The sequence below is a fragment of the Oncorhynchus mykiss genome, chromosome Y (assembly GCF_013265735.2).
Source record: "Oncorhynchus mykiss isolate Arlee chromosome Y, USDA_OmykA_1.1, whole genome shotgun sequence".
Lineage (NCBI taxonomy): Eukaryota > Metazoa > Chordata > Actinopteri > Salmoniformes > Salmonidae > Oncorhynchus > Oncorhynchus mykiss.
In genome coordinates this window covers 16,776,460-16,801,179 of record NC_048593.1, presented here as the reverse complement: position 1 = coordinate 16,801,179, position 24,720 = coordinate 16,776,460, and the positions used below count along the sequence as shown (strand labels likewise).

General features: G+C 42.0%; 2 protein-coding genes across 3 annotated transcripts in view; both read right to left on the bottom strand.

Moving 5' to 3' along the window:
• Positions 1-1,538, bottom strand: part of npdc1a (neural proliferation, differentiation and control, 1a) — a 43,593-nt gene extending 42,055 nt beyond the window's left edge. Inside the window, exon 1 of the mRNA XM_021590780.2 lies at positions 654-1,538. Coding sequence (XP_021446455.2) covers positions 654-753 — 100 coding nt within the window. The 5' untranslated portion in view covers positions 754-1,538. The remainder of the gene's footprint in view (positions 1-653) is intronic.
• Positions 1,539-1,786: 248 nt separating this feature from the next.
• Positions 1,787-24,347, bottom strand: si:ch211-282j22.3 (ER degradation-enhancing alpha-mannosidase-like protein 3). Of its 2 annotated transcripts, none has more exons than XM_021590773.2 (20): positions 24,076-24,347; positions 23,841-23,886; positions 23,409-23,509; positions 22,970-23,009; positions 22,521-22,633; positions 22,143-22,296; positions 14,395-14,529; positions 14,197-14,302; positions 13,779-13,876; positions 13,075-13,200; positions 12,697-12,780; positions 12,532-12,615; positions 12,281-12,405; positions 11,989-12,154; positions 11,746-11,900; positions 10,025-10,136; positions 9,617-9,793; positions 8,065-8,230; positions 4,719-4,916; positions 1,787-4,284 (listed from the first exon to the last, which is right to left on the bottom strand). In XM_021590773.2, exons 1-20 carry the CDS (start codon positions 24,216-24,218, stop codon positions 4,025-4,027), a joined length of 2,589 nt encoding a protein of 862 aa, XP_021446448.1. In that variant the 5' UTR covers positions 24,219-24,347; the 3' UTR covers positions 1,787-4,024. The 2 variants fall into 2 exon arrangements, with proteins under 2 accessions (XP_021446448.1, XP_021446450.1); XM_021590775.2 differs by having other exon boundaries at positions 4,731-4,916.
• Between the last annotated feature and the right edge of the window lie 373 nt (positions 24,348-24,720).

The window sequence follows — 24,720 nt, the reverse complement described above, 5'->3', positions numbered from 1 at the left end:
AGAATGCATCTTTAATTCTCTAATTCATCCTTTTCAATCTCATCTCTCTCTTATAAAATTGTGATTTAAATGAGGTCTACATGTTCGAAATGTCCATGAAAATAACATTTGAATTAAAATCACGTTGTGTGTTTGATTAGATTAACCCAATGCAGTATAGGCTAAGACTGCACATAAAGATTTACTTAAAAATTATAGATTGTTATATGAATGACAACACATGTCAAGCAATATAGGCTAGACTACGTCCATTTGCTAGGGTATACACTATAAGGAGAATGCCCTTTCCTGGTTCCCTTTTCTTAGTTTGCTCACAACTCCTAGTCACGCACTAAGCGTTACATAAACACAATTGACTTAACATATCCAATATCAATATCCAACATATCCATTTCAGTGCCCTTTGCACAATTTTCAACCCAAAATGATCGGCCAAATAATGTTATTGTATATGTTATGGTTGCTGTTGTTTTTACATTGAATGCAGGCTGTTTTGAGAATCTGAAGACATTATAATAAAGGCATAATGTATAACTTTACAAGAGACAGAACAAAACTATATATATATATATATATATATATATATATATATATATATTTTTTTTTTTTTTTGAAACAGTTTCCCTTGTGCTGTAATAAAACGATATGCTTACCTGGCATACTTGCACTGACAGTGGCGAGAATGATACACAGGAGAACCCCGGGCTGAAGCGAGGCCCGGGGTTGTCGTTCGATCCGCTTCGAAGGCAGCATCCTTGAGAGGACTTCTTTAGGAACCGTGAGCCAGACACCGGGGCATAGGGTTGGTCATCATTCCCCCTACTCGTTTTCAGTGCGAAGTGTTTTCCGTGACAAATAAATCCTACACTAGTGGACAGTCCGGTTCACGGTCTATGAGCCGCTGGTTAATCCGTAGCACCGCTAAAGATCGCGGTGGGCAAATTGAAGCAAGGGGAATTCTGCAACGGAGAGATCAGATGGAGAGGCACGGTGAACTGCGGCGGTAGGCTACGTAAAATCTTGGTGTCGGCGTCATGACGCGATTAGAAAACAGGTTTGGTAAAACAGGTTTGCCAATCTAACAGACCGAGCGCAGGCAGGTAGGCGAAATGCAGGTGTTTTCTGCTGTTGCCTCCAATGTTTGACCAAAAACAGTTTATTACATTGTCTCTGGATTAACCACTATCAGTCGCACATAAATGAACATAGACTTTAACTCATGTTCTACCATCACCGATGATATCACTGTAGCAAGGGTGAGGGGGCAGCAATGTTATCTTGTTTGCAAGATAAGAAACGCAATGGAAAGTCCATGATTATAATGCCATAGAAAGGTCGTTCTGCCCCTGAACAGGCAGCTAACCCACTGTTCCTAGGCCGTCATTGAAAATAAGAATTTGTTCTTAACTGATCTTGCCTAGTTAAATAAAGGTAAAATAAAAAAAACATATGGTTGGGGCTCCCAGTAGTTCCCTTTGAGCGGATACTGGGCTCCAAATTTGGTCGCTTTCATCCAAAAATCCAAGTCGGAGTATGGTTGACTCCCCACAAACAAAAGGTGGTCGTCATGACCACAAATGACACTTAATGGCCATTGACGTCATCTTGGAATGAATTTTGTGTTACATCACTAAGACCCACCCCAGTTACAGACATAGAATAAAATCTCATTCATTCTAAAGTTATAGAGCCATCATAAACCTACCTAGATACCTCTATGAACAAATGTGATCATTGAAAACATCTACATTGTAATATTTTGTTGAGGCATGAAGAAAAACTAAGATCATGATTCTGAATTTATTGACAAGATCAGGTGCTTCAGCGCTCAAATAATACTTCTCAAAAGACAAAGTACATTATCTGATACTACTATCAGAAATAATCACTTTGGCACTTTGAGCTTCAGTTATCCCGATCAGTCAACATTTCCAAAATGTCCATAATAAATACCAAAAAAGACAAATCATTTTTAACGTCCATTTCTTCTCTGAGTGAACAGTAATGGTCACAGAAACCATAGATACAGATGGACTTTGCCTTGAAATCAACAAGTACTGTATATAGATGGCTGTGGTGGATTAAGACTTCAAGTGAAGTAAGCAGCAACAATGAGAAGTCTACTACACAAAACATTAACTGTGAAGAAATCATGTACTCTGTCATGACAAAACACTTTCTCTATACAAACCATACCCATGTTTCCACAGGGACATTGGGAATATAACCCACTTTTACACCTTAAAATATATTAAATATAAAACCCATGCAAAAATGATTAAAACACCTGGCAGATCAATATTGAGACTCAGGAATGATACAATACGCGGATGTGAGTGACGGCATCTGATCATACAAATAGAAACGTTATGGCTGCTGCATCTTAACTCATCTTGGTACACACACACACACACACAGGTAATCTCATAATGCAAAAAGAAAGATGGTGACAGAAAAATAAGTCTGATGTTCTCACTGTCCACACAAAGAACTACACACACAAATAACTACACACAAAGATTCACACACACACACACACACACACACACAAAGATTCACACACACACACACAAAGAGTGACACACACAGAGTGACACACACAAAGAGTCACGCACACACAAAGAGTCACGCACACACAAAGAGTCACGCACACACAAAGAGTCACGCACACACAAAGAGTCACGCACACACAAAGAGTCACGCACACACAAAGAGTGACACACACACAAAGAATCATACAAAGGATGTTTGCAATGAGGACACCGAACAGACAAAACACCAACGGTGTGTTTGATGTGCTGTGAGCTGCTTGGGAAGAAGTCCCTGGATGTATGGTCCCACCATGACGATAGCTCTAGGAGGAAGATGCCGGTGTGCTGAAGTGCATGGCATTATAGGCCGTCTGGTGGCACAGGGGCAGTGGTGAAGATCGGCAGAGTACCAACCTAGAGCTGGCAGACTCAGCATCATGACGTTGCCACGAGCAGCACTACAAAAATGTAGTTAAGCGCAGTGCAAGACTTTCTCCTCACACAGTATGAGCGCGGCTGCACTTCATGTTACAACGTGGTTTATATGGGACCCAAAATGGCAGAGGAGTTGAGCCTCGCGCTTCAATGCTCTTAGTTGTTGCGGAAATCTGACTGATGTATTGTGTTTACATAACCGACTGACATTTGAAAAATGAAACATGCATGACTAAGGTCGATAAAAGGTATTGATTTGGTAGTGTAGTAACGATTGCACACACACATCTTTTTCACTCTGACATTTCCCTGATGTAGCTACCAGTACAAAATAAATAAAATTTAACTAATCGGTTCACCCAAAATGGCACCTTATCCTTTTTCTAAAAGCATTCTTGTGAGTGTTAACACATCCCTTTGGTCAGGAGAGCCCATTCCTCACCTATTCATCTTCAAAATAACACTACTAGCCACACTTTAAATTCACTCACACGCCACTGAATTGACAGGATACCAACTTGTTACAGGGGACAGTAAAGCAATCCCATTTTCAGTGCAGCCGCTCAACACAATCTAGCCTACAGTACAGAGACTCAAACACAAGGCCTCAGACAAAGTGGGTTCCCTATATCAGCCCAATACCCCCTCCCACGCTTACCTCAGCTATTTCTCTGAAATGTGTTGTTATCAATTCTCTCTTACAATCAACTGACTAAATCGGTCATCTCCACAACACAACTGAGTTGGCTTGAGGCTACAGTAGCAAGGTAAGACTAGCTACCTGCCCCATGCCCATCCCTTCCTATACATTAATAAATACTGCAGTTCCAATAACTATCAACTGTACGAGACCACCCTCAGATTTTAAAAGGGGTAGTGAGTGAGTCAATGGGATTGACTGTCACACTGCTAAGGTCCCCTTTTGAGTCAGTCCAGTCCAGAGCGTGCAGCAGGGCCCTCTCTGGCACATCAACGTGCCTCTGGACACCGACCAGGGATCAGTGCTGGGGAGCCCAGGCCCTTGGTCAGTGGGAGGGGGTTGAGGAACCTAACTGAGATCAGGGGTCTGTATCGGGGTCGTTGGCGCTGTGGGAGGGAGGCGAGGCAGCAGTTTGTCTGTAGAAACATGGCATATGATCGTCTCCAGGTGTCAAGCAGCTGTCTCCTTGCTGTTTGTACTCCTCTTCCTCCAACACTACCTCTCCCTTCTCCAGGACAAACTGCAGGGTGGGGCCTCTGGCCTCTCCGTCTTCCAGCTCCCCCTCTTCCGCCAGGCGGAACTTGATGTTCATCTTCCCCAAGGGCTTGTCTGCTTTGTCTGAAGAGTAGTGATCAGGAGGAAGACAGAGCGAGAACAAGAAAGAGAAAGGAAGACAGGGGGAGAGACAGTCAGTGGCAAACATGTAATCTGTTACACCTCTAACATCTAGCACACATTTAAGTTACAAAGTGTTCATTTTCATTGAACCCAAACAACTGATACTAGAGTTCAACATTAAAATGTGTTTCACCTTTGCTCAATTTAGAACTCTTCTCCCGCATAATTAACCCCTATAGCTTCAGTCCCATAGGCAGGCCACCTCTTTTTTATTTTTTAGATTTAGTACATTTTACACTTGATTTAGCTGCTGGAAACAGAGGGGGAGACAGGTAAGTGGGAGAACAGTATGATAGACGCATTGGTTGAACCCTGGTCTCCGGTGGGGAGCAGTGTTACCAGACCATGGGCTCTGCACAGGCCCCCTCTCTTACCTGTTGTCTTACCTAGCCGCCTCTCTTTGGGCAGCATCAGTACATCTACGTTGCTGTGGTCCTCCAGAGCAGAGGTGAGCAGCGCCCCCTCCTGGCTGAATAGGAACACCAGGGGGATGGTGATGTCAGCTGTGGACCCTCCGTCTCCCACCATCTGGAACAGGGGCGTCTCTGCACTGTTACTCCCCTCCCGGTGGTCTAGGAGGGACGGAGGAGTTATGGGAAATGTTGTTTTTCAAAACAAGTGGGGAGGGCTTGTCAACTCAAAGAGGAATGCCATATCGATCAAAGACCATTTGTGAACCAACTCTGATCTTAAGAGGTAAAAAGCAGAGCTACTGTAAACTCACACTGATAAAGTAGGTGATGGTTCCCCAAAACCAACCGTTTGGGATTTTTACTTCAGTAAGTAGTACACTGTAACAATGCAGACCAATATGGCCTTCTAAATCTAGGTTAGGCCCCACTAAGCTATTTTCCTAAGCTCCTCTTACAGCAGAGTAACAGGCTGTGTGCTGATATTATGGGCTATGAGTGGGTGTGTTGAGCAATGTTCCCTCTTAATTGTTTTCGGCAATGAGCAAACTTCAGGTCTGCTGAGTGGAAACTTGAAAATTCTGTACACACTAAGTTAGTTTTAAGGGTGTACACATTAAGTTAGTGGCCAAGTAGGCTAGTGTGGCTATTTGATCACAATGTAGGCCTACCAAAGTGGTCTACCATCAAAAACGATTGAAAAAATGCATCCCATAAAATTGCAATTGCTGTTTTATGATACAGCCACCAGTAGCCATGTGTGATGTTCAATGTAGGTCTACATACCATGAGACTACTAAAGCATTATGCATGTGCCGTGACATTAACATTTTCCTTCAGACAAGTCGATGACTGAAAATGGTGTATTGTGTGTGATGCAAAAAAACACGTCAAAGTAAAATGCATTATTATGATTATTATTCCATTATTACCATATACCATTATTATTCCATTATTACCATATACCATTATTATTATTCCATTATTACCATACCATTATTATTCCATTATTACCATATACCATTATTATTCCATTATTGCCATACCATTATTATTCCATTATTACCATATACCATTATTATTATTCCATTATTACCATATACCATTATTATTATTCCATTACCATATACCAAATTATTCCATTATTACCATTATTATTATTATTATTCCATTATTACCATTATTATTCCATTATTATTATTCCATTATTACCATTATTATTATTCCATTATTACCATATACCATTATTATTATTATTATTATTCCATTATTACCATATACCACTATTATTATTATTCCATTATTACCATATTCCATTATTACCATTATTATTATTCCATTATTACCATATACCATTATTATTCCATTATTACCATATACCATTATTATTCCATTATTACCATATACCATTATTATTATTCCATTATTACCATATACCATTATTATTATTCCATTACCATATACCATTACTATTCCATTATTACCATTATTATTATTATTCCATTATTACCATTATTATTATTATTATTATTCCATTATTATTAGTCCATTATTACCATTATTATTCCATTATTACCATATACCATTATTATTATTCCATTATTACCATATACCATTATTATTATTATTATTATTCCATTATTACCATATTCCATTATTACCATTATTATTATTATTCCATTATTACCATATACCATTATTATTATTCCATTATTACCATATACCATTATTATTATTCCATTATTACCATATACCATTATTATTATTCCATTATTACCATATACCATTATTATTATTCCATTATTACCATATACCATTATTATTATTCCATTATTATTATTCCATTATTACCATATACCATTATTATTCCATTATTATTATTCCATTATTACCATTATTATTATTATTCCATTATTACCATTATTATTATTCCATTATTACCATTATTATTATTCCATTATTACCATATACCATTATTATTCCATTATTACCATTGTTATTATTATTCCATTATTACCATATACCATTATTATTCCATTATTATTATTCCATTATTACCATATACCATTATTATTATTCCATTATTACCATATACCATTATTATTATTATTATTTTTGTTTTAATTTTTACCCCCCTTTTTCTCCCCAATTTCATAGTATCCAATTGTTAGTAACTACTATCTTGTCTCATCGCTACAACTCCCGTACGGGCTCGGGAGAGACGAAGGTCGAGAGCCATGCGTCCTCCGAAACACAACCCAACCAAGCCGCACTGCTTCTTAACACAGCGCGCATCCAACCCGGAAGCCAGCCGCACCAATGTGTCAGAAAAACACTGTGCACTGCGCCCGGCCCGCCACAGGAGTCGCTAGTGCGCGATGAGACAAGGATATCCCTACCGGCCAAACCCCCTTTAACCCGGACGACGCTAAGCCAATTGTGCGTCGCCCCATGGACCTCCCGGTCGCGGACAGCCTGGGCCACTGACTGTCTCTAGACCACTGCGCCACCCGGGAGGCCCCCCATACCATTATTATTACAGAGAATCAGATGAAAATGTAGGCTTTGCTACCCTCTGCCTTTTGGCTTATTCAAGCTGGTCTCTTAATACAATACTGCACCTTGAAAACATAAAAAAAGCTCTTTAGTCTTTTGCGGAGTTCATGTCATGTCAGAAACTTGGGACCTCAGAGATAAAATTAACCTAATTATTTGTGTAGAGATTCCTATTGGTTGATTCTGATACTTCCCAAGTGGGATACTCAAGTATCATCTTTCTACAATGAGTAAGCAAGTCAGAGTTAATGACATGACGTGAACACGGCATTTACTGAACTCGCTTTTGAAAGATGGATAGAAATGTAGGAAGCAATCACTCCCCTATTGCTGACTAGAAACTAGCTATAATTTGGCTAATAACTCACTAACTAGCAAAAAATATCAACAAATGTGCAAACATGCGGCTCTGTTCTCAAAACAAGCACATCTACTTGTGACAGCTTGTGTCCGTCAATGCAATAGAATCCTCCGACGATGCGCTCTGCCTAAAACCAAATCACAGTTGAATTTGTTTTGGTTTGTTGCATCGAAAGGGGCTAATATGTATATTTGATAACAATACCCACAGAGGGAAACATTGATAGTGTAAACTAAAGGGTCAAAACTAGTAAAGTTGAGTGAAGTTCAATCTCGTGCTTCTCTGCTGGTGTTTCTTTTGCCCGGCAGTCCTGGAGGAGCTGGATGGTGTTGAGGCATGAGAGAGAGAGAGGGGGACAAGCAGAATGGGGGTGTGTGTGTTCCATTTCCTCACCTATGAAGATGACTCCGATAGCCCCAGCCTCCTGTAGCCTGTGGGCCTTGGCAGCAAACATGCAGTCGCCACGCAGTGCCAGGGCAATGTGCCCGCTCAGCTCCTCAGCATTCTCTATGGGTCCACACGCTGTGTAAGGGGAGGTCTTTACGATGCTGCCCTTCACCTGGGAGAGGAACAGGGTATGTACAGTTGAAGTCGGATGTTTACATACACTTAGGTTGGAGTCATTAAAACTCATTTTTCAACCACTCCACAAATTTACAAACTATAGATTTGGCAAGTCGGTTAGGACATCTACTTTGTGCAGGACAAGTAATTTTCCCAACAATTATTTACAGACAGATTATTTCACTTATAATTAATTCACTGTATCACAATTCCAGTGGGTCAGAAGTTTACATGCACGGAGTTGACTGTGCCTTTAAACAGCTTGGAAAATTCCAGAAAATGATGTCATGGCTTTAGAAGCTTCTGATAGGCTAATTGACATAATTCGAGTCAATTGGAGGTGTACCTGTGGATGTATGTCAACGCCTACCTTCCAACTCAGTGCCTCTTTGCTTGACATCATGGGAAAATCAAAAGCAATCAGCCAAGACCTCAGACTTTTTTTTTTTAGACCTCCACAGGTCTGGTTCTTCCTTGGGAACAATTTCCAAACGCCTGAAGGTACCACATTCATCTGTACAAACAATAGTACGCAGGTATAAAAACCATGGGACCATGCAGTCATACCGCTCAGGAAGGAGACGCGTTCTGTCTCCTAGAGATGAACGTACTTTGGTGCGAAAAGGAAAATCAATCCCAGGACAACAGCAAAGGACCTTGTGAAGATACTGGAGGAAACAGGTACAAAAGTATCTATATCCAAAGTAAAATGAGCCCTATAACCTAACCTGAAAGACTGCTACAAAACCGCCATTAAAAAGCCAGACTACGGTTTGCAACTGCACATGGGGACAAAGATTGTACTTTTTGGAGAAATGTCCTCTGGTCTGATGAAACAAAATAGAACTGTTTGGCCATAATGACCATCGTTACGCTTGGAGGAAAAAGGGGGAGGCTTGCAAGCCGAAGAACACCATCCCAACCTTAAAGCACAGGAGTGGCAGCATCACATGTAAACTTCTGACCACTGGGAATGTGATGAAAGAAATAAAAGCTGAAATAAATCACTTTCTCTACTATTATTCTGACATTTCACATTCTTAAAATAAAGTGGTGATCCTAACTGACCTACGACAGGGAAGCTTTACTAGGATTACATGTCAGGAATTGTGAAAAACTGAGTTTAAATGTATTTGGCTAAGGTGTATGTGTGTGTGTGAGTAAGTGAGTGAGTGAGTGAGTGAGTAAGAGATTCCTGTAAATACTTTGTACAGTATTGAGACAGACATCCAGAGATCTCCAAAACTAACATGAGTCAATATTTAATTTGGGTCATAAATGTAAGGGGACAAAAAGGTGCATGCCCATCTCTTACAGTATCAATATTTTGAGTGACAAAAAAAAACAAATAAAAATGAATGTAAGATTCAAGAAAGCTAACCCCGTGCTCCTGCTTGGTAAGGTCCATTCCAAACTTAGCTGGTCCTGCAGTCAGGACCGTTCTACCCAGAAACGGGGGGGATATGAGCTGAACAAGGAGGGGCTCTACTTCTTCCTCCTCTGTGGTCTGGGTCACCTCTGCCACCAGTTTCACCCTGTAAACACCTTTATGTACCTCCTGAAAATAAGTACATTGGTGTTATTAATTACACAGGGGCATTAAATGAGACAGGGCAATGTTTCCCTGCTAAACAATAGCTTGCGTCCCAAATGGCACCCTATTCCCTACACAGTGCATTACTTTTGATCTGGCTCTGGTCAAAAGTTGTGTACAGAGAATAGGGTGCCATTTGGGACAGAGTCAGACAATAGAGAGCAAGAAATCAAAAAAGCTGCCCACGCTTCTTACCCCCGGTGTCCCTGTTGCCCCAGCCTCGCTCAGTGGGGTGAGGGAGATGCCCATGTTCCTCAGAAACTCAACAGGCTCCATACCGTGGTCGTGAAGCGGCAGCTCGATGCCCCTGCAAACACACACAGACTCATCAGTGGCTAGGTCAGAGTCACTTAGCAGGGTTAACACAAAGGATGACGGAAGAAGCTAAATGAGTTTTAGTGAATGTGTAGGTCTTTACAGCCACACAACATTTACTACCTTCAGAAAGTATACAGATCCCTCAACTTTTCCCACATTTTGTTACGTTACAGCCTTAATTCTAAAATTGATCCCCCTCAATCTACACACAATACCCCATAATGACAAAGAAAAAGTGGTTTTGAAATGTTTGCCAATTTATTAAATAAAAAAACTGAAATATTACATTTACATAAGTATTCAGACCCCAGACCCTTTAGTACTTTGTTGAAACACCTTTGGCAGCGATTACAGCATCAAATTTTCTTTGGTATGACACTACAAGCTTGGCACACCTGTATTTGGAGATTTGCTCCCATTTTTCTCTGCAGATCCTCTCAAGCTCTGTCAGGTTGGATGGGGAGCTATTTTCAGTTCTCTCCAGAGATGTTCGATCGGGTTCAAGTCCGGGCTCTGACTGGGCCACTCAAGGACATGTCCCGAAGCCACTCCTGTGTTGTCTTGGCTGTGTGCTTAGGGTCGTTGTCCTGTTGGACCTTTACCCCAGTCTGAGGTTCTGAGACAACCTGCTCAGGACCTCAGACTTTCATAAAGGATATCTCTGTACTTTGCTCTGTTCATCTTTGCCTCGATCCTGACTAGTCTCCCAGTCCCTGCCGCTGAATCCTCACAGCATGATGCTGCCACCACTATGCTTCACCGTAGGAATAGTGCCAGGTTTCCTCCAGACGTGACGCTTGGCATTCAGGCCAAAGAGTTCAATCTTGGTTTCATCAGACCAGAGAATCTTGTTTCTCATGGTCTGAGAGTCTTTAGGTGCCTTTTGTGCCAGGCTGTCATGTGCCATTTACTGAGGAGTGGCATCTCTTTGGGCACTCTACCATAAAGGCCTGATTGGTGGAGTGCTCCAGAAGGACAACCATCTCCACAGAGGAACTCTAGAGCTCTGTCAGAGTGACCATCAGGTTCTTGGTCACCTCCCTGCCCAAGGCCCTTCTCTCGATTGCTCAGTTTGGCTGGGCAGCCAGCTCTAAGAAGAGTTTCTTGGTGGTTCCAAACTTCTTCCATTTAAGAATGATGGAGGCCACTGTGTTCTTGGACCTTCAATCTGCAGAAATGTTTTGGAACCTTTCCCTGTTTCTGTGCCTCGACACAATCCTTGGTTTTTGCTCTGATTGCACTGTCAACTGTGGGACTTTATATAGACGGGTGTGTGCCTTTCCAAATCATGTCCAAACAATTTAATTTACCACAGGTGGACTCCAAGGATGATCAATGGAAACAGGATGCAGTTGAGCTCAATTTCGAATCTCATAGCAAAGGGTCTGAATAGTTATGTAAATAAGGAATTTCTGATTATTTTTAATACATTTGAAACAATTTCTAAAAACCTGTTTTTCCTTGTCATTATGGGATATTGTGTGTAGATTGCTGAGGAATATTTATTATTTTGAATCCATTTTAGAATAAGGCTGTAACATAACAAAAAGGTCAAGGGGTCTGAATACTTTCATTATGAACTCTACACACACACAAACCTGACAGGCGAAGCGTGGAAGGCTCGGCCCACCCCAGTCAGGTACTTGTAGCTGTCCCTTATGGTCTTGGCGAAGGAGGGGTTGTTGGGGAAAAGGGTCTGGGTGCTGGGGCAGGAGTAGGTAAACAGGTCTTCCTCCAAGGCAGTGGGCGCTTCCTGGAACATATAGACACAAAATGGCAGATAAGTTTCAGCTCTTCTGACCATAACGCAACACAACTGTTGGTAACTGACTCAGCCTCACCGTGTTGTTGCCCCGACAAGGGGGCTGTGAGGTGGACAGGGAGACAGGCAGCAGGTGGGCCTCGGTGGTGAAGATGTAGTCGTCGATGTCAAAGTGAAGCTGGTTCTTCTCAGAGAACAGAAGGTACAGGTACTTAAACATCTCCGCCAGGAAGAACGAGTCCATCCTACAAAGAAAGGGAATGTTTGAAATCACACGTATTGTAATTTGAGCTCTCTTGCTCAAAGAGCACCATGGAATCAGTGGATATGACCGGAGGTTTTAACCCATATGATTCGCTGCGATCCCCTACCTGTCCTCGTGGGCCCCTGTGCGGACGTCCTGCACAGCTGCAAACCCACAAGGTACCCTGGCATGGGCGTTGAGTTTTTCCACTATGGACTGGCCCACCCTGAGGTAGTAGGGGTCGCCTGTGGCCTGTGGAAGGGAAAACATGGTCTATCCCATTCTCAACCCCTCTCTCAAGCAGTTCACTCATGTACACAGAGTATACCATTACTCTGCACCTTTGGCTTTTCCCAGTGGGAACCCAAACTGCATTACCTTGTAGAGGTAGTAAGTGCTTTCTGCAAACTCTGGTCTCAGAGGGTGTTGACCCCAGTGAACTCTGAACTCGGTGGTGAAAGCCTGCAACGTTAGGAAAAACACAGTCAAGCAAAGCTGAGAGCAGATATATTGACTCAAATGTCAAATGTCACTTTTCCTTACCTCAGGGAGAAACTTGTGCTGCTTGGTGACTTGGTAGAGCATCTCATGGGTCTCTATGGCTGGCTTTAGGTCTCCTCTCAGAACCTATGGCCAAGGGTTGATAATTCAGTCTTTACTATGAACGATTCACTTTCAGAGCGTACACCTGTTCATTACAACCCCATTGAAACGGATAGAAACTCAACCAAATAAAACAAATAAACAGTCTTCTGCGGTAGTGGATAGATGTGTGGTCATGATGATGTCATGATCCAAGCAAAGGGTCTCATGAATTCATGTGACATTTGCATACAAAAGTAGTGCACTATAAATCGGGAATAGGAAGGGGCTAACCATGCCAAGTGGTGGAGATGATAGAGGCGGTGTCATGGGACTCACCTGCAGGCCGGGGAAGAAGGCGAGTAGGGAGTCCATCCAGCTGCGGACGCTCACCGTGGGGTTGTGCATGTGCACGTTGAGCAGCAGCGGAGGCTGGCTGATGTACTTCATGATGGCTCTGTAATGCTGTAGGAGACACAGCAGACAGCAGGCGTCACTAAATACACTCACATTATGTATGATGTGTAGAGTTGATATGGAGGGAGGTCAGATCAGTGATGTGACTGAAACCCCGTTTACACTTCATGAATCAGTGTTTCCACTAGGATTTTTCTCAGCAGCGGTGGTAAAGGGGTGGGAGCGTGGTAGCGTCCGTGGCCGGTTTAAGACTCATCTTGGCCGCAGAAACACAATGTTTCTGTTTTTAAGCTAATTGTACACATTTTGTCATGGGGCTGAGAGAAAAACTGCAGTTTCAAAGCTATCTTCGCCACTGCTAAATGCCTATAGGGGAAACACTGACAATAATATAGACCTTGTGATATCTGATAACTTTCATCTGATCACCATCTGGCCACAGTTCATCTGGACATTTACATTTGAAATGAACATGCATGCATATGTTATCTGGTTCTGCAATCTGGATGCCGGTAGCATTTAAATGTAAAAATGCTGTCTGACAAATTGGAGTGTTCTCTACAAGCAGTAGAGCAAAACATTGCAATAGATCAGCAGCTAGTGAGAGTAGAGAGATTGGGTCTCACAGTGTTGAACCTCTCCAGGTAAACGTTGTCTCCCAGCAGAACGTAAGCCTTCATCAGGTACTCATAGTAGGAGTCAATGCCAGCACCCACACCACTGTCTGGAGATGCAAGGGAGACACTTAATATAGATTTTGACTGATCTAAAATGGGAATAACAACCAGGCGGAGACACACATATTCAAAACCAAACCCAGCTAGTAGTATTGGAAGTGACTAATGGCTGAAATAAAGGAACTGAGAGGGTGTGTCATCACATGGTGCGAGGTGATAAAATGTTTGATCCTCCAGCAACATTTGGACTTTTTAAATGTGAGAGTGGGTGGCCATGTGTGTTGGTGTAGGCGAGTGTGTGTTGTCTGAGCGGCTGAGTGTGTGTTGTCTGAACGGCTGAGTGTGTGACAGTGGAGCTCTGGCTCACCCCTGCGGACCCAGTCACCATTGTGGATATTAATGACTGTGCCCACGAGGTCACTTCCTCTCTGTCTCTTCTCCCACAGGACATCCAGGGCTTTCCTAGCATTCTCCTGTTGGGACACAGAAACACATCTTCATACACACCACGGGTTCATAAATACAAAAAAATATATATTTATTATTACTGGAATTACTAATGTACCTCGAACACGGCCTCCCCAGACAGCCGACTGAGAGCAGCAAACTCTAGAATCATGGTCCCTGCACAGGCTGTACAGGTGTCCGACTCAGTGCCTGTGCGTGACATGGGATTAAGGACCCCGTACCTCAGGTTTACCTGCAAACAAACAGAAGTATATTGTATGCATATTATTGTGGCCCTGGCGGCACAGAATAATCAAACGACTGCTCAGAGGTGCTTGGGAAGATGGGTCACAACGGGGGACCAGTGTGTGTGTGTGTGTGTGTGTATCCAAGCTCCATCAGCTAGGACTAGATATTGGCTAATAAAATATTCCCATTCCTGCTCAAGTTGGCATCCCTTCTTAAACAGCCAAACTGTATACTCATTCACACATCAAGTCTTGAGTTGGATTCAGGGATGGAAATTCATACAAACTGCAACAGACACGATCACTGACTTACATTCCCTTTGTCTACTTGTCCCATTCTTCAATCTTGTCTGGGATATGTTTTAGTTGGCACACCTGTGTGGAGTATTTGATATACAGTGCCAGTCAATAGGTTGGACACGCCTACTCATTCAAGGGTTTTTCTTTATTTTTACTATTTTCTACATTGTAGAATAATAGTGAAGACATCAAACTATCATGTAGTAACCAAAAGTGTTAAACAAATCAAAATATATTTGAGATGAGATTTTTCAAAGTAGCCACCCTTTGCCTTGATGACAGCTTTGTACACCCGTGGCATTCTCTCAACCAGCTTTAAAAATAGATTTTTTAATACTTCTTTAAATTAGCACAACAGTTTTCAGCTGTGCTAACATAATTGCAAAACGGTTTTCTAATGATCAATTAGCCTTTTAAAATGATAAACTTGTATTAGCTAACAACGTGCCATAGGAACACAGGAGTGGTGGTTGCTGATAACGGGCCTGTGTTGATATTCCATTAAAAAAAAGAAAATCGTCCATTTCCAGCTACAATAGTCAGTTACAACATTAACAATGTCTACACTGTATTTCTGATCAATTTGATGTTATTTTAAATGAACCAAAAATGCTTTTCTTTCAAAAACAAGGACATTTCTAAGTGATCCCAAACTTTTGAACGGTAGTGTATATTTTTTCATAACGAGATGCAGTACAACTGAGGCAAAGGTGTTCAAAATGATGTTGGCTGCGGATCTGGTTCTGTACTGTAGGTAGCACCATGAGCTCTTTTTGAAGGAGGACTACCATCTCTTAAAGCAGTGGTTCCCAAAGTTGATATAGTCCCGTACCCCTTCAAACATTCAACTTCCAGCTGCGTACCCCCTCTAGCACCAGGGTCAGTGCACTCTCAAATGTTGTTTTTTGACATCATTGTAAACCTGCCACACACACTAAACATTTATTAAACATAAGAATGAGTGTGAGTTTAGTCTCAACCCGGCTTATGGGAAGTGAGAAAGGGCTCTTATAGGAACAGGGCACAAATAATAATAATCAATAATTTTGCTCTTTATTTAACCATCTTACATACAAATAAAAAAACGCATTTGTTCATCGAAAATTGTGAATAACTCACCACGTGTTAACGAGCAGGGTGTGCTTGAAAGGATGCCCATAACTCTGCAATGTTGGGTTGTATTGGAGAGAGTCTGTCTTAAATCATTTTCCACACAGTCTGTGCCTGTATTTAGTTTTCATGCTAGTGAGGGACGAGAATCCACTCTCACATAGGTACGTGGTTGCAAAGGGCATTAGTATCTTAACAGCACGATTTGCCAAGGCAGGATACTCTGGTCTCAGCCCAATCCAGAAATCTGGCAGTGACTTCTGATTAAATTCCATTTTCACAGAACCGCTTGTTGCAATTTTGATGAGTCTCTCTTGTTCTCTTGTTCAGATATCGGTAAGTGGACTGGAGGCAGGGCATGAAAGGGATAACAAATACAGTTGTTTGTGTCATCCGTTTCGGGAAAGTACCTGCGTAAATGCGCATCTAACTCACTCAGGTGCTTCGCTATATCACATTTGACATTGTCTGTAAGCTTGAGTTCATTTGCACACACAAAACAAATCATACAATGATGGCAAGACCTGTGTGTTGTGCTTGTTAATGCAGACAGAGAAGAGCTCCAACTTCTTAAATCATAGCCTCAATTTTGTCTCGCACATAGAATATAGTTGTGGAGCATTCCTGTAATCCTAGATTCAGATCATTCAGGCGAGAAAAAACATTGCCCAGATAGGACAGTCGTGTGAGAATCTCGTCATCATGCAAGCGGTCAGACAAGTGAAAATGATGGTCAGTAAAGAAAACAAAGCTTGTTCTCAATTTGAAAAAACATGTCAATACTTTGCCCCTTGATAACCAGCGCACTTCTGTGTGTTGTAAAAAAAAAAGAGTGTCAAATGGTCTTTGCCCATATCATGGCACAGTGCAGAAAATACACGAGAGTTCAGGGGCCTTGCTTTAACAAAGTTAACCATTTTCACTGTAGTGTCCAAAACGTCTTTCAAGCTGTCAGGCATTCCCTTGGCAACAAGAGCCTCTGGGTGGATGCTGCAGTGTACCCAAGAGCCTCTGGGTGGATGCTGCAGTGGACCCAAGTGGCGTCAGGAGCAACTGCTTGCACACGTGTTACCTCTCCACTATGTCTCCCTGTCATGGCTTTTGCGCCAGAACATGAGCAGCAGCTACGTTTGGCTCCATACGGACCGTTAAGTGGAATTCCCGCGAGAGAGTAACGGTTAATGTGATTGGATGTTAATTATTTGACATTGTATTATTTCGCTGAACACTAGATGGTTTAATTTTATTTTTGGCAGTGAAAACATGGCTACTCAGTCGAGAACAACTTCACCCAAATGTATAGCCCCATTGGAAAATATAAATGGACTGTTTGAAAATGTGAAGATTAAAAATCAAATAAAAAGTAATAAAAAAAAAAAGTGACTCACGTTTTTATTTGTACCCCTGACAGCATTGCCGTACCCTAGTTTGGAAATACCGGTCTTAAAGGATCCATGTGTACAGGGATGGTCAGCCACCCAATGGGACGACAACCCACTTTGGGATGGGGAGAGGTTTTAGTGGGTGGAACATTGGAGGACAATTATAGGTTTACTTAGTCGCAGCTACAGTATGCTTAACGGTGCAAATATCATGGTACTTCTTAAAATGGTAAGTTTACAAACATACACTATATTTACAAAAGTATGTGGACATGCCTTAAAATGTGTGGTTTCGGCTACAGTGCCTTGCGAAAGTATTCGGCCCCCTTGAACTTTGCGACCTTTTGACACATTTCAGGCTTCAAACATAAAGATATAAAACTGTATTTTTTTGTGAAGAATCAACAACAAGTGGGACACAATCATGAAGTGGAACGACATTTATTGGATATTTCAAACTTTTTTAACAAATCAAAAACTGAAAAATTGGGCGTGCAAAATTATTCAGCCCCTTTACTTTCAGTGCAGCAAACTCTCTCCAGAAGTTCAGTGAGGATCTCTGAATGATCCAATGTTGACCTAAATGACTAATGATGACAAATACAATCCACCTGTGTGTAATCAAGTCTCCGTATAAATGCACCTGCACTGTGATAGTCTCAGAGGTCCGTTAAAAGCGCAGAGAGCATCATGAAGAACAAGGAACACACCAGGCAGGTCCGAGATACTGTTGTTAAGAAGTTTAAAGCCGGATTTGGATACAAAAAGATTTCCCAAGCTTTAAACATCCCAAGGAGCACTGTGCAAGCGATAATATTGAAATGGAAGGAGTATCAGACCACTGCAAATCTACCAAGACCTGGCCGTCCCTCTAAACTTTCAGCTCATACAAGGAGAAGACTGATCAGAGATGCAGCCAAGAGGCCCATGATCACTCTGGATGAACTGCAGAGATCTACAGCTGAGGTGGGAGACTCTGTCCATAGGACAACAATCGTATATTGCACAAATCTGGCCTTTATGGAAGAGTGGCAAGAAGAAAGCCATTTCTTAAAGATATCCATAAAAAGTGTCGTTTAAAGTTTGCCAAAAGCCACCTGGGAGACACACCAAACATGTGGAAGAAGGTGCTCTGGTCAGATGAAACCAAAATTGAACTTTTTGGCAACAATGCAAAACGTTATGTTTGGCGTAAAAGCAACACAGCTGAACACACCATCCCCACTGTCAAACATGGTGGTGGCAGCATCATGGTTTGGGCCTGCTTTTCTTCAGCAGGGACAGGGAAGATGGTTAAAATTGATGGGAAGATGGATGGAGCCAAATACAGGACCATTCTGGAAGAAAACCTGATGGAGTCTGCAAAAGACCTGAGACTGGGACAGAGATTTGTCTTCCAACAAGACAATGATCCAAAACATAAAGCAAAATCTACAATGGAATGGTTCAAAAATAAACATATCCAGGTGTTAGAATGGCCAAGTCAAAGTCCAGACCTGAATCCAATCAAGAATCTGTGGAAAGAACTGAAAACTGCTGTTCACAAATGCTCTCCATCCAACCTCACTGAGCTCGAGCTGTTTTGCAAGGAGGAATGGGAAAAAATTTCAGTCTCTCGATGTGCAAAACTGATAGAGACATACCCCAAGCGACTTACAGCTGTAATCGCAGCAAAAGGTGGCGCTACAAAGTATTAACTTAAGGGGGCTGAATAATTTTGCACGCCCAATTTTTCAGTTTTTGATTTGTTAAAAAAGTTTGAAATATCCAATAAATGTCGTTCCACTTCATGATTGTGTCCCACTGGTTGTTGATTCTTCACAAAAAAATACAGTTTTATATCTTTATGTTTGAAGCCTGAAATGTGGCAAAAGGTCGCAAAGTTCAAGGGGGCCGAATACTTTCGCAAGGCACTGTATTTCCACACCGGTTGTTGACAGGTGTATAAAATCGAGCACACAGCCATGCAATCTGCATAGAAAACATTGGCAATATAATGGCCTTACTGAAGAGCTCAATGAGTTTTAACATGGCGCTGTCATAGGATGCCACTTTTCCAACGTCAAACTTCTGCAATGCTGGAGCTGCCCCAGTCAACTGTAAGTGCTGTTATTGTGAAGTGGAAACATCTAGGAGCAACAACGGCTCAGCCGCAAAGTGGTAGGTCATACAAACTCACAGAACGGGACCGTTGAGTGCTGAAGCACATAACATTTGTCTGTTCTCGGTTACAACACTCACTACCAAGTTCCAAACTGCCTCTGGAAGCTACGTCAGCACAAAAACTGTTTTTCAGAAGCTTCATGAAATGGGTTTCCATGGCCGGGCAGCCGCACACAAACCTAAAATCACCATGCGCAATGCCAAGTGCTGTCTTGAGTGGTGCAAAGTGTGGCGCCATTGGACTCTGGAGCAGTGGAAACGCGTTCTCTGGAGTGATGAATCACGCTTCATCATCTGGCAGTCCTACGGACAAATCTGGGTTTGGCGGATGCCAGGAGAAAGCTACCTGCCCCAATGCATAGTGCCAACTATAACGTGTAGTCGAGGAGGAATAATGGTCCGGGTGTTGTTTTTCATGGTTCGGGCTAGGCCCCTTAGCTCCAGTGAAGGGAAATCTTAACCCTTCAGCATACAATGACATTCTAGACGATTCTGTGCTTCCAACTTTGTGGCAACAGTTGTGGCAACACCCTTTCCTGTTTCAGCATGACAATGCCCTCGTGCACAAAGCGAGGTCCATACAGAAATGGATTGTCAAAATGTGTGTGGAAGAACTTGACTGGCCTGCACAGAGCCCTGACCTCAACCCCATCAAACACCTTTGGGATGAATTGGAATGCCAACTTCGAGCCAGACCTAATCGCTCAACATTAGTCCCCAGCCTCACTAATGCTTGTGGCTGAATGGAAGCAAGTCGCCACAGCAATGTTCCAACATCTAGTGGAAAGCCTTCCCAGAAGAACGGGGGCTGTTATAGCAACAAAGAGGGGACCAACTCCATATTAATGCCCATGATTTTGGAATGAGATGGTCATGTAGAGTATGTGTGGGAGAAAAAAAATGACCCAGATAAATTCTTTAGTCATATTCCATATTACCTATTTACTTATGGGCTGCCTACACCTATAGACTTGCTCTTTAAATTATATGAGAAAAAAAATATTCCACTTTATTTGGAATGGCAAGCCAGACAATTCGTTTTTACTATTTCTATAATTAATATGAATTCAGAGGGAGGAAATTATGAAATATTAAAGCATTGGACCTCTCACTAAAGGCTTCAGTCATACAAAAACTATACTTGAATACAAACTGGTTCTCTAGCAGATAAGTAAGAATGGCTCACCCCATGTCCAAGAATGGCCTTTTCCCCCTCATTCAGATTACAATTTTTCATTATCTCCAAAATATCACTATCTTTAAAACAAGCAATAGAAAGCTGGTTGCAATTTCAGTTTAATCCACCAGAAAAGACTGAACAAATATTAGAACAAATATTATGGTTAAACTCAAATTTACTAATTTATATATTTTTTAATTTAAACGGTATAATCTTTGTAAATGATATCATAAATAGGACTGGTGGAGTTACGTCACACATTCAGCTAACACAATTATATGGAAATGTCTGCTCTATCCAAAATTACAACCAAATAATTGCAGCAATATGCAAAAATGGGAGAGGTAAGTGGAAAGGGGAGAAGGTAAGGAAGTTGTCTGTCGGCCCTGCAGACCAAAGTTAATTTAAGGACCAAAACATTTACACCTGCATCATACAGGTTGCAAAATACTTGGGAGGAGATTTTCGATGTTCATACTCCATGATACACAAAACGATGCCGGATTCAAAACTTGAATTTTTAAATTTAAACTACAATACAAAATTATCTGTGTTCCCCTGGGGTAGGAAAGGCCACTGGTAGTGTTAAAGGCAGGGATACAACCATCCCAGCTCTACAGATTGTGCTTTGAAGAGACAGAATCATGAGATCACTTGTTTTGGTACTGCCCATATGTAGCTTGTTTTTGGTCGCAGGTTCAGGAATGGCTGATGTACTTGGAGCTAACTCTGCAAATAGCACTGCTGGGTGATTTGAAAAGTCATAGTCAAATCGATCAATAATATAATAATACTCTTAGCAAAGGTGTTTATCTTTCATTTACTATGAGAAACTATGAGAACAGAAAGGTCCAGAACTTTTGTGAAACATCGCAGCACAGCGGGAAAAATATGTGGCTGCTAGAAATCAAAACTGGATGCTCTTCAGAGATAGATGGGAGGGGTTGAGGGTAGCTGAAGGATGGGAATAAAAGCAAACAAAAGGTAACTAAAATGTAAAATATACTGTCTGAGAAAAGTATGTAGACTGTATAAACTGGAAGGGTAAGTATTGTTTTATTAGCCAATATCTAGTCCTAGGATGTAGGGTTTGGGGAAAATAATAAAGTTGGACATTATTATTATTAGTTTTTAAATAAAACATTTTGTAGCAATGTAATTGTCTGCATCATTTCCAATCCCCAATATATTTGGGGGGTTAATATATTTATTTAAAATAATAGCTGCAATATTAAAGCTAATCTACCCATTTTTTTTTTTATGTATATTGTATGTACTACATGCGTATTGTCAGATAATTATTCGACTACAACGCTATCTTGAATCACTTTGAATCTTCTATTCACATTCAGCTGGTTACTCCTTTCAGACCTGAATCGTTTGGTATTTTTCCGACGTTGTGGAAAAACAGAGTTCTGATAAACAAGGCTTTGCACCCAGGGGAACCGCGAAAAGCAGACATGTGAAGAGTGAGGTGTGTTACCCTGGGGTAGGGAAGGCCACTGGTGGTGTTAAAGGCAGGGAGCAGTCTGTTGCCCAGCTCCTTGGCCATGTGGAGCAGCTCATCTCTGTACCACTGCATCCTCTCCCCCCGCTGACGGAGCATGTCCGCCATCGTATGCGCCCCCAGCAGGCCCCTGTAGGGACAGCAAGATGATGGTGTGGTGAGCAACATGATGGTGTGGTGAGCACGTAGCAATGTCTGGACAATTTCCTATTCATCTAAACACTGACAGCACTATATGATAAAGTCGTACAGTTATTAGAACATAATGTCCAATTACACATTTGAACCAGTATCATACACGATCTTGGAGAACTACTGTGTCGTAGTGAGACAATGCATTGTATAGGTTCGTACCCCAGGACTCGGATGTTGGTCTCAAACACAGACACCACCACATCGTTGTCCAGCCTGACATCCCTCAACGTCCTCCTCACCGCATCCTCAAACTCGTCGAGCTTGTTCAACACCTGGAAACACAGACAAGCAACATTCGTTAATAGGGGAAAAGACTGAAGAAATAGGTGTTTAAATACCTAAGACTAAACAAATGAGAAACTTGCCTGAAAAAAAAAAACATGAATTATTCCTGTGAATTACTACATTTCAATGATTTTTGCTAGAGTTTCCAGAACCATTAGAAAGAAGGGCTATCCATTTAGTCTATACTGCCATGTACTTTATGTGAGTGGCTCTGAGGGGTTGTCATGAAAATGGATCCCATTTGTTCATGGATTTCTCTATAGACATTTGTGGTACTACAGCTGACTACAATTATAGCCACACAGACAGGATCAGATACTCACCACCAGAGTATCCAGGGTGTCAATCAGAGTGAGGGAGAACCTAGGAGAAAACAAGGTTATATTTGTTAGGGGACACCATAGCAAAAATGTTTGCAACAAAACCTTGAAAACTGTAGTTTCTTATTGGACAAGTTCGGATAGTCCTGCCCTGTTTCAGCCCGTCTTATTCCATTTGGTGCTTAATGAAAATGACCCAGGTCAGGAGGATGAACTTCTGCACACACAACACAACCTAGATCCTGCTCCATGTCAGCTTCACCATAGCCATCCTCTACTGTGTTTCCAGGCTAAGTGTTACATACAAGGTCTTAAGGAAGAACCAGAGAGGGTTCGGGTAGGTCATGTCAAACAGAGTATAACAGGCTTTCCCACATCAAGTCCAAATGCATTTCCTTTTCCCATGAGCGTTACATATTGAGAAACGTGCGGTTGTACTCACTTCCCCAGAGAGTCGTCGATGTCTCCCCTGTTGGGCTCCAGACCACGCACCCTCCCCCTGCAGCTCAGGGGCATCAGCTCGTCCGCTGGGTACGCGTATTTCTGTGGCAGAATCAGGGAACAGGTGCAGTCAGGGTACGGTACATGTACTAATTAGGAGGAACACTTGTTTAAATACGTTTGAACTTGGAAGTATAGGCCCGAGTGGATGGCACACAGTCAAATCAGAGAGCTGTTTGAGCAAGAATACAATATCAACAAAACAGTTAACAGAAGCATGCCCTGGCCAGCTACATGGTCAGTAACAGACAAACAGCCATAGCTATGGCCTGAAGCATCCAATTTTGCCCAATGTAGTTGAAAGTGACAATAATAATGCAAAATGGCATACATCTGATGTGTTATTAGAAATTATGTGGTCAGACAGACTTACCATATAGCTGCCATAGGCATGATCGAACATCTCAACGATCTGGTCCCTGTAACAGAAAGAAATATACTACATCAACATAACCAAGTCATTTCTAACAGACAAGATGATGGATAGGTAAAGTGCTGGTGTGTTCAACGATTTAGTCCCTTCGTCTTCACAGCACAGACCTCGCCACTCAGTAAAATGTGGGCATTGCGCAATGCTGGAGTGTGATCACACACGGTTGTTATCTCACCTGATTTTGCTCTTTTCTTCTGGTAACATGGCCTGACCTTCCTGGCCATTGGCCCAGCTAAAAAGGCCTGTAAGGAGTAGGGCTCTCAGCATCATGGCAATGCCAGGAGAACCCTGTGGCCAGCAAAACAGCTTTGCACCCATTTAATCTCTGACACGTCTGTACACAAGTGGGTGTTCCTGTGCTCTCAATGAGGTCCCTGAAAAATCATATAGTCCAATGCATTTCTTCTCCCGGAACCTGCATGAAGTGGTCTCATGGACAAGCACTAGAGTTCAGAGACTTGACAACTGGTTGTCTCCACTACAGTTGATGGACTTAGCTGTCAAAATAGCTAATTGACAACAACAATCAGGTTACTTGCATGTTACCCTTGCCAGGATCAATAATTAGCGAGCCTAACAAGAGAACCACCGGGTACGTTGGAGATTGAACTTTGCCACAATAGACATCTGTGGGTGTACCTAGCTTGCAAGCTATCTAGCTATGTCCATATACTTTGAATCACACACGAACCTCCTCTTCTGTTCACTAGCGTGATTTCCCAGTCTATAATCAGGCGTATACTCAAAATGACAGGAAGGAACTCCCATCAGCTTAGCTGGCTAGTTAGCGAACTTAGCTAGCTAATTAACAAAGAGGAGC

What these genes read in the sequence shown, in the direction of transcription:
- si:ch211-282j22.3 (XM_021590773.2), bottom strand. Translation starts at nt 24,218, where the DNA reads ATGGGTGCAAAGCTGTTTTGCTGGCCACAGGGTTCTCCTGGCATTGCC. An exon ending in CTGGGGAGGCCGTGTTCGAG is followed by an intron (nt 14,303 to 14,394) that starts GTACATTAGTAA and finishes GTGTCCCAACAG; the next exon opens with GAGAATGCTAGGAAAGCCCT. An exon ending in CCTTCTTCCCCGGCCTGCAG is followed by an intron (nt 12,781 to 13,074) that starts GTGAGTCCCATG and finishes CCTTGGCCATAG; the next exon opens with GTTCTGAGAGGAGACCTAAA.